The 9,770-nt window shown below is 33.1% G+C and overlaps 1 protein-coding gene across 8 annotated transcripts; it reads left to right on the top strand.

The window, feature by feature from the left end:
- The first annotated feature begins 202 nt into the window (after positions 1 to 202).
- Positions 203 to 8,209, top strand: LOC150034261 (transcription factor PIF4-like). 8 transcript variants are annotated; one of them, XM_090317709.1, is made up of 9 exons: positions 203 to 770; positions 1,479 to 1,569; positions 1,709 to 2,621; positions 2,703 to 2,801; positions 2,880 to 2,945; positions 3,297 to 3,362; positions 3,464 to 3,769; positions 3,865 to 3,991; positions 4,591 to 5,029. In XM_090317709.1, the coding sequence occupies exons 2-9, from the start codon at positions 1,499 to 1,501 to the stop codon at positions 4,593 to 4,595; spliced, it is 1,653 nt and encodes a 550-aa protein (XP_090173835.1). In that variant the 5' UTR covers positions 203 to 770; positions 1,479 to 1,498; the 3' UTR covers positions 4,596 to 5,029. The 8 variants fall into 8 exon arrangements, with proteins under 8 accessions (XP_090173835.1, XP_090173834.1, XP_090173830.1 ...); XM_090317708.1 differs by lacking the exon at positions 4,591 to 5,029 and adding an exon at positions 7,896 to 8,209 and having other exon boundaries at positions 367 to 770; XM_090317704.1 differs by lacking the exon at positions 4,591 to 5,029 and adding an exon at positions 7,896 to 8,209 and having other exon boundaries at positions 367 to 770; positions 2,703 to 2,945.
- Positions 8,210 to 9,770: the final 1,561 nt, after the last annotated feature.

Raw genomic sequence — 9,770 nt, 5'->3', positions numbered from 1 at the left:
AAATCTAAATTGATTCATTTATAAAGATTTAAAGATTTAATCGATACAATTATAAATTTAACAATATGATTGAATAGTATAAATTAATAGACTTATGAAATTGAGAATTTTTATGAATGATTGGAGATAAAAATTAAAAATCCATAAATTGAATTTGAACTTTAGGATAAAAGATAACATAACTTTCCCAATAGGCAAAATCAGCAGGTGAGTTGTCATTGCTGTTCTTCTGACCACATTTGTCTCCTCTCTCTTTCTCATCATTGAAAAATATAAATGAAAAATAACACAAAAACACTATCCTTTTTTCTCTTTGCACACATGGCAAATCCCTTTGTCTAATTTCAGATTGCATCCTTCATAAGGTTGAAGATGTAGATTTTCCTCTTCAAATATTTTTTTTCTTTTTTTATTATATAATTTATAAATCCAAAAAAAAAAAAAAAAAAACCCACTAGCTTTTTTCCACCATGGAAATTGATCTTGAAGCACCCCTGTTGGTCCTACAAGAAAATCACAGACGCATTCACAATTCGCCACGTGTCCTCCCTTGTAGTCTCACTTGGTATTGCTTATAGTACCGAATCTTTTGCTCTGACCTCTGCCTGTGACGTCCTTTTCCCTCACCACTGGTTTTAAATGCTTTTTGGTTCATTGCTTATTTGCTCCATTGCATTTTGCCGTGGAGTTTGTTCATTTACAGAGAGAAACAAACAGAAATTAAGAAAAGGGTTACTTCCATTTTCAGCTGATTTTGGAGATTTCTTCAGGTTTTTGTTTCTTTTCTTCATGTTTTTGCTTATGAGTTTTGGGTATTTCTCCATTTCGCCTTTTTTTTTTCCCCTTTTGGGGTTCTTTTTTACTTGAATTTTGCTTGGTTTTTCCATTGGGGTAGTTGAGTTTTTTAAACCTCTTTTGTGTCTTTTATCTATTTTAAAGTTGTTGTGATAATATAAAATAATGGATTTGGGTTCTTGGGGAAGAGATTTTCTGTATGTGTTTTTACCCAATTTAGACAGACAGCCTTTCCCTTTTTAAATTTTTTTTCCAACTTCTCTGAATCCTCTGTTTCTTCTCCTGAATTCTTGAAGATTCTCTTTCCTCTTCTCTGTTTGAAAGGTTTTGATTATGGTGTTTTCTAATGATTTGTTTGTTTAAAGAGTCAATTATGTACATTATTTAATTAAAAGTGTCATTAAATACTGCTTTTAGTTGGACTTTCTTCTCACTCTTTTGCTTAATCTGAGAGGTATTAATAAATGGGGACAGGAACTCTCTTTATTAATTATTTTATTTCTTTTCTTGGTCAATTGCTAAGCTAGAATTTGTGGGTTTTGCTGAATAATTTGTGGGGGTTTCTTGTTTTCTACTTTTGAAGCCTCAAAGTATGGATTAAAGCTTGGTGTTGTAACAAGAATATTATCCTAATTTAAGATTTTAAGGGGGGTTTTTTGTATCTTATTGTTTCATTTTGACAGAGATTCTGTGTTAAGCAGCCATGAATTATTGCTTTCCTGATTGGAATTTTGAGGGTGATCTTTCCCCAGCTAACCATAAGAAATCAATGGGGTTGGCTTTCTCTCTCTCTATTTTCATTCTCTTTCTCTGTCTAGTTGTTTCAAATTTCAAGAGAGGGGGAAAATATTGGTACACTCTCAAGCTTGGTATTTTGTGTATTTGTGTTTAAGATTGGATGGGAATTTTGCAGACCTGAGCATGATGATCTTGTGGAACTTTTATGGAGAAATGGGCAAGTGGTCTTACAAAGCCAAAAAGCTAGAAAACCAAGTCTAATTGCTAATGAAGTAAGGCAATTTCAGAAACAGAATCAACCACTTTACAGGAGTAATGTGTCTTGTGGAAATTCAAGCAATTTGATCCAAGATGATGAGACAGTCTCTTGGATACAAGATCCGCTTGACGATTCGTTTGAGAAGGAATTTTGTTCCAATTTTTTCTCCGAATTGCCACCTGCTGATACTATTGAGATTGTTAAGCAGCCTATCAAGCATTTCCAAGATGACAAGCAAACTAGATTTGGTGCCTTTGATACTGCTACTCATGTTACTTTTGGGAATTCTGTGAAGAAGAACTCGACGCCTGCAGCTCTTGCAGAGTTTCCTATGAACACGATGCCTCCTCCGAGATTTCAGTTTCCAGATTCGGTGCGGCAGACCAAGGATTTAGGAGATTTAGGAAAATTGGTGAATTTTTCTCAAGTTCCTGTGCCCGTGAAGGGTGATTTGGGATCATCAAACAGGGGGAGAGAGTCTGGAAACTTGATACAAGGAGAGGGAAGAGATTGTTCAGCAATGACAGTTGGTTCGAGCCACTGTGGAAGCAACCAAGTTCCTAATCCAAATGACCTTGATCTGAGTCGAGTTTCGACCAGTGGTTTTGGAAATGCTGGTTTATCTGCTGGTCTCTCCAAGGAAGATAATAGAAAGATGGTTGCACAAGGTGAGAGGGACAAAACTGAGACTATGGATCCAACTGCCACTTCATCCTCAGGCGGTTCGGGAAGTAGTATGGATAGAAGTAGAACAATTGGACAATCTACTGGAGGTAACAGCAACAAAAGAAAAGGCCGAGATGGAGAAGAATCCGAATGCCAAAGTGAGGTAAAACTATTAAGCATTTTTTCTATCGTGAGGCCCATTAGTTATACAGACATGAACATAATGGTTTGAAATTTTCTATAGACTGCTGAACTCGAATCTGCTGAGGGAAACAAAGCAGCTCCACGATCCGGATCTTCTCGCAGGACCCGTGCTGCTGAAGTACATAACCTTTCAGAAAGGGTAGGATATAAAAAATTCCCCATTTATCTATCTTTTTTCTATTTTGAATCTTATGTTAAGAACTTACTTGTAATGCAGAGGAGAAGAGAAAGGATAAATGAAAAGATGAAGGCACTGCAAGAACTCATACCACACTGTAATAAGGTATTTGCATACCACATTTAGTCTACCAATTCTCTTTATTCCTTCTTGTTTGATGGTTAAATTTTGCTGCAAGGCATCTTTTTTGTGATCTTAATGAATGCATCCTTCAACTTTATTAGTGATAATGGAAAAGTCCAACTAGATTTTTTCTGGTTTATCCTTTGTAATAGTTGTCGTCGGATCTAATCGAGAGAGAACATGTAAAGAGTTTTTTCCTTTTCTTTTTACTTGACATAAACTTATGTCAACTGAAGCTGGAACTAACAATGATTGAAACAAATTAATTCAACTTGGACGACTTCAAAATTTTCAGTCTACCTGAATCTTTAGTAATTAGTCCTTCTGCCACAGACTGACAAAGCTTCAATGCTAGATGAAGCCATTGAATATTTGAAGTCACTTCAATTACAACTACAGGTATGAGTTTAACTAAGAATTCCTCAAAATCTACTGCTTTTTCTACATACAATACAAGCCACAATTTTTTTTTCTTTTTGTAATTGCTTAATGTTCAATAGGTAATGTGGATGGGAAGTGGGATGACGCCCATGATGTTTCCCGGCATTCAACATTACATGTCTCGAATGGCTATGGGCATGGGTATGGCCCAACCTTCAATGCCTTCAATTCACAACTCGATGCAATTACCTCGGGTCCCGATTGTCGATCAATCAGTTTCAGTGGCTCCAACACCAAACCAACCTATGATGTGCCAACCTCAAATTTTCAACCCCATGAATTATCAAAATCAAATGCAGAATCCCGCTTTGCAAGAGCAGTATGCTCGTCTAATGGGTTTCCATCATATGCAACCTACCTCACAGGTTAGCGATCGGATTGCATTTAGAGTTCGTCCTTTGGATGTTTTGTTCAAAAACTGTAACAATTCAGACTAATCATATCTGGTTTTGTTTTTCAGCCCATAAATGTGTTCAGATTTTGTCCCTCAGCAGTCTTGCAGAGTCAAACTGCAGCAGCACCTGGCCCTGCTAGTGGACCTACTGCTGGAGGATCTATAACCAATGATATTGTAAATGGAAATTTGGGTAAGTCTTACCAAACATTCTTATTTTTATCATTAACAAGTGATTAATATTAATCTGAATTGGATACGACTTCTTTTCCCATGATCGGTGTTTATATTTGTCGGTCGTAAAGTAATTCAGTTATTGTCCAATTCTAACATCTTGACAAAAGTGTCTGTCTCTTGTTTGGGGCAGAGGGGGAGAGAGAGAGAGAGAGAGAGAGAGAGAGAGGAAGTGCATGAACCATGTTGAAAGTTTGAGAACTTTGCTGATTCTACCAATCTTGGACATAATGAGTGGTTACAAGAAATAACTGAGTTCATATGATGCCTTATCTTCTCAATAGGCACTTACCTTTTTCTCTCTCCAAAGGGTACCAAGTCATCTAAATCCTTACCCTTCAAAAATCTTCACGTAGTTGTCGGCCAATTTGCCCCCTTCCCTGCTAGTGGCCCTCTTTTCGAGTCGTATTCTCGAGTGTAAATGCACGGTGGCCAAATTGAAAGACAAATACCCTATGGAATTAAAACTGCATTCCCTCTTTTTGAATCTGATACCGCAAGTGTCTCTCGGTCACGTAGCTGTCGTTGACAGTCTTTTTCTTTTGCTGATGATAACAGGTTGACAAGTGAAATTATCCAAGTTTATCAGTTAGCTAAGGTTCCTTCTCGGTTTATTGCGGAGCATCATTCCTAGATATGGTGGAAACCATGATTGTTGTTCTTTGTGTATATCTGATACAGATTCTTGCCTCCTTACCCTCCAAGTACACAGCTTATATGCCTTCCAACCTCATCACCATATTACATTATTGTTGTTCAAGTAGTAATGGAAGAAGCTTCATTAATCTGTATATTGTTGAGACAGCTAAAAACTCAAGATTCAAGATCTTGCAATTCAAGGCATTTAACAAAATTTTTTGTCGAAGAATGGTTTAGAAAATAAGATCAACTAGTTTGTTTCTGTCAAAAGTGTTGAGTTGAGAAGCAGCTTAAGCTCCTTTTTATGTACTATCTCTTACACTGTCTATGAATTCAAAATAAGTTGATTTGGATATTATGCTGCTGTTGTTAAATGTCTACTTCCTGACTTGAATTTTTGAATTTGTGTTTTTCTTGCTAATCTACTTCCATTAAGAACTAGAAAAAGGAAAAGGTAAAAAGCAAAGGAAAGTAAAAAAAAGGAAATTATTCTCCTGTTATGTACATGTATCAGGGTTGGGTGACCTAGAATGAGAGAATGGGTGGGGATAGAATGATGAAATAGGACCCACAAGAAGATTTAGACTTAAACATATATGCAGATAAACAAACAAGGACCATTCAATAAATGGGTATAGCATATTGACAGCTCTATATTGAGCTTTAACATCTTATCCCTATCTTTTTCTTGATTGTTGGGAGTTTGAAAGAGATTGGAAAGAGATTGATTTTTTCACAAAGCTTGGACCCATCTTTTGCCAACTTGCTTGATGGTATGTTTTCTTCTTTCATAGCCATTCATGTCCCCACTCACAACTCAAGTTTTTAGTTTCTTTCTCCTCTCCCCAAATTGCTGGTCATTTTCTTCATATACCCCACTTGACAGTAAAGAAAAAGAAAAAAGGACCAACCAACTTGAATGACAATTTGGTAAAACTCCATTACTTTGGAGCTTTCTTTCTCAATCATTGCCTTTACTTTTGCTCCTTAATCTTGGATTTGACTTGCTAAACTCAACCCAAATCTCTGTCTTTCTTTATATTGAAATATCTTGAATCTGTTATTTGACGCTCCGAACGACCAAGTACGAAGGGCTCACTATATTTTGGCTCTAGGATTTAGAGGAGTGCACTATATAAACTTTTTAACTCTATTCGCCTGTAGACGTAATTATCATACTATTAATGAATCACGTAGATCTTGGTGTTGATTTCCTATCATGTATGTTTTTTCTGTTTATTTGTGATTGTCGATTTCTTAACACCTTATCTAAACACTCTCTCGTCTTTTCTTTAATTGATTAGGATGCCAACTGATTTTAGCTCCTCTCCTTTCTTTTTGCCCTGTTTGGATGGAGAGTAAAAAAAAGAGAAAATTTTAACCGTCATTAGGAAAAGTGAGAGAAAAAGAAAGACTGTTGTTGTTGTGTGAGAATTGAAATCAGTGGCTGATAATAGAATAGAAAGGCATTTGATGTGCAGAGAGAAAATTTTCTGAATATGAATCTAAAGCCCAATCATTAGTTACCATGACTCACTGCCACTGATTTTCTGCTGACAGTCCGTACAGAATATGGATAAATAACTCATTTATATATATATATATATATATATATATATATATTCCTTCTTGTTTGGAAAGCAAAAATGTTTTTATTTTTTGTGGTTGGATTCCTTCTTTTGTGACATTACAAAATATGCCCAACAAATTTTATTCCCTTTCTTTCATTTCATTTGGTTAGCCTAAGACTCGGGTATCGAACATAGGGGTACGTCAGCATGTGAGATGGAACATACGTTTACTGATTTTACAGGTTACATAAACTTAAAAAAGACTTAGTAAACTCATCTATTATGCTATGCATTAAACGACATCTAAGTTTACCGACCAAACAAACTACATAAATTTAGAAGTTTTCCTAAAAAGATCCAAATATGTATGTTTCACAAACTTTAGAGTTATCAAATTTTTAAGCTAAAACACCTTGAATGCAGGTGGGTGAGATTTGTGTTGAAACAATTGTTTTATATGCTCTTTTATCTTGAGACTTGTTTTCATATCAAGCATGCAAGTTAAGATTTTTCCCTTTTTTTCTTTTTGTTAGTACCACAAGTGGGAATTTGGAAATTTGAAACTCTAGGGAAAAAAGTTACATGTTAATTATTATTAAGCTAAACTCACTTTTATATATATATATATATATATTTTAATTTTTAACAACATGACAATGTTTTAAATTTCCTTCAATATTTTTATATGTCCATGGCTTAGACATCAACATAACTGGTGAATCAAACTTTTCATCATAGAAAATTCAACGAATTATAACTAAAATATCAAGAAACTGAAACTTATGTGGACCCAATATAAATGATAAGAAATTTAAACTTCTTTAAAATGGAAAAATGCTTAACTGTTAATTTAAATTATTTTTAAGAACTTTTAATATTAATACTTTTATTAAGAACTATTCATTGACATCAATATTTTATCGATATTTTTATCAATATTTTCATAAAATTGAGATTATGTATAAATATTTAATTAAAAATAAACTGCAACTAGCGAACTATATATAACTTTTTTATTAGAAATAATTGAAAAATGTAGATGTTCTATTAAAATTGTTTTATCTATTATAAATATGTTAAGTGTAATATTTAGATGTCCATTATTAGTGTTCATTGATCATGTGTTATTTATCCATTACCTATGTATTCACTATGGGTCTCAAGATTACACATTATTAGTGTCCATGTAGTCCGCTTCCTACTTGCCAAATTACCAATAAATAATGACATTTGGTGGGTTTTGAAAGACATTGGTGATCAATCCAAAAAGATTGGAGAAAGTGGAGAAATTCATTTTTTGTTTTTATTTACTTTTTACTATTTATTTATTTTATATATTTATATATGATATTATATTTATTTATTTTATTATATATTATTATTATGTTATATTTTCTCAATATCCGTGTTCTCGTTGTGCGTCGTTGTGCTCCTCAAATTCACAACAAGTTAACAGCACGAGTTCCTATCGTTTTTCTTGCTAAAGGTAGGTTCTAAAGGTATATTGGTTTTTCCCTCTTCGTTATAATTAATAAATTTAACTTTATTTTTCATATTTAATATCTATTAAATTCTAATATAAATATAATATTTTATGATAGTGATGTCATGACAAATCTCACAAAATTATTTTTTTGTCTTGGATATTAACAGCAGTAATTATTTGTCATGGGTATTTGATGCCGAAATCCACCTAGATGCTATAAATCTTGAAGAGACTATTAAAGAAGAAAATACGACATCCAGTCCAGACAAACTATGATTTTCTTTCTTCATCATCTCTATGAGAGATTGAAAATAAAGTATCTTACAATAAAAGACCATTGTATCTTGTGAAATTTTTTTTAAGTGAGGTATGATTATAAAAAAAAAAAAAGTTATTCTTTCTAAAACTCATTATGAGTGGATGCACTTGAGGCTACAATATTTCAAATCAGTAAATGATTACAGCTCTGCATTATTTAAAATCAGCTCGAAATTGTTGTTATGCATAGAGAAAATTTACTGATGTTGATATGTTAGAGAAGATATTTTCTACATTTCATATCTTGAATATATTCTTGCAGCAGCAATATCGAAAGAAAGGTTTTAAACAATATTCTGAACTAATTTCATGTTTTCTCATGGTTGAACAAAAAAATAAGTTATTAACGAAAAATCATGAATCTCGACCAACCGAGACGACACCATTTCCTAAAGTAAATTCTGTGAATTTTAATAATAATTGTGGTCGAGGTCAAGGTCATGACCGTGGCAGAGGAAAAAATAATTACTTTTTTATGATGGTCGTTCTAATCATTCAAATTTTAAAAAAACCATACAAAATGATGATCACAGAGAAAAAGCTCCACACGATAAAAGTTCAAAAAATGTTGAAAATAAATGTTTTTTATGTGGAATGACTGGGCATTGGTCACGTACCTATCGTACGTCAAAACAATTAGTTAATCTCTATCAAGCATCCCTGAAGGAAAAAAAGAAAATTTGTAGAAGCAAATTCTAAGGATAATGACATATTTGACTCATCCCATAGGACAAATTTAGATATGGGGGACTTCTTTGAATCGCTTGAAGAGAAAATCGATAGAATTGATGAAACATCAAGTGTTTCCTTTAACTTTGAAAATATAGACTTAATGTTGTTTTTTTATTCATCTCTATGTTTTTTTTCCCTCTTAGTAGATGTTAACCTTTGTATATTCCAAATGTTATTTTTGTTATTATTATTATTTTCTTTTTATAAAGAAACCTGGACCATTTTCATATGTTAGGTGACTTAAAAATGAGTAAAGAATATCTATGTTTGACAGACAATGCAACTATACATACAATACTTACAAATGGAAAATATTTTTCTAAACTGACAATGTTGGAAGCAAAAGTCAATACAATATTAGATTTTGTAAACCTAATTGAAGGGTTTGAAAAAGCAAATATTATTTTGCCTAGAAGAACATTTTAAAGATATACGTTACAGTGGTTATCATATTGAGACTAATAGAAAGAATAATATAGAGCATCTTTATATCATATCTACTCTCATATGAAAAACGTATATTGGAAGAGTTGTCTGCTTTATCTTCTGAATTATATTATACTTATATACGAGTAATTGAAATATATGCAACAATGAACCTGAAGTTCATGAATTCAAACATATTTTGACATGATAGATTAGGTCATCCATGGTCAATAATGATGAGAAGAATTCTTAAGAATTCAAATGGACATCTATTGAAGAGCCAGAAGATTCTCGAATCTAATGAATTATCATGTGATGCTTGCTCTCAAGGTAAACTAATCATTAGATCATCACCAGTCAAAGTGGGGACTGAATCACCTACATTTTTAGAACGAATTCATGGTGATATGTGTGGACCTATTAACCCACCAAGTGGATCATTAGATATTTTATGGTATTAATAGACACATCCAACAGATGGTCACATGTTTTCTTATTATCAAGTCGAAATCTTGCATTTGCAAGATTACTTGCTCAAATAATTAAGTTAAGAGTACAATTTTTTG

Source organism: Benincasa hispida, chromosome 9 (genome assembly GCF_027475165.1).
Source record: "Benincasa hispida cultivar pf3 chromosome 9, pf3_genome.v1.1, whole genome shotgun sequence".
NCBI lineage: Eukaryota > Viridiplantae > Streptophyta > Magnoliopsida > Cucurbitales > Cucurbitaceae > Benincasa > Benincasa hispida.
The sequence above is the reverse complement of the archived record's forward strand: the minus strand, read 5'-3'. Positions and strand labels throughout refer to the sequence as shown.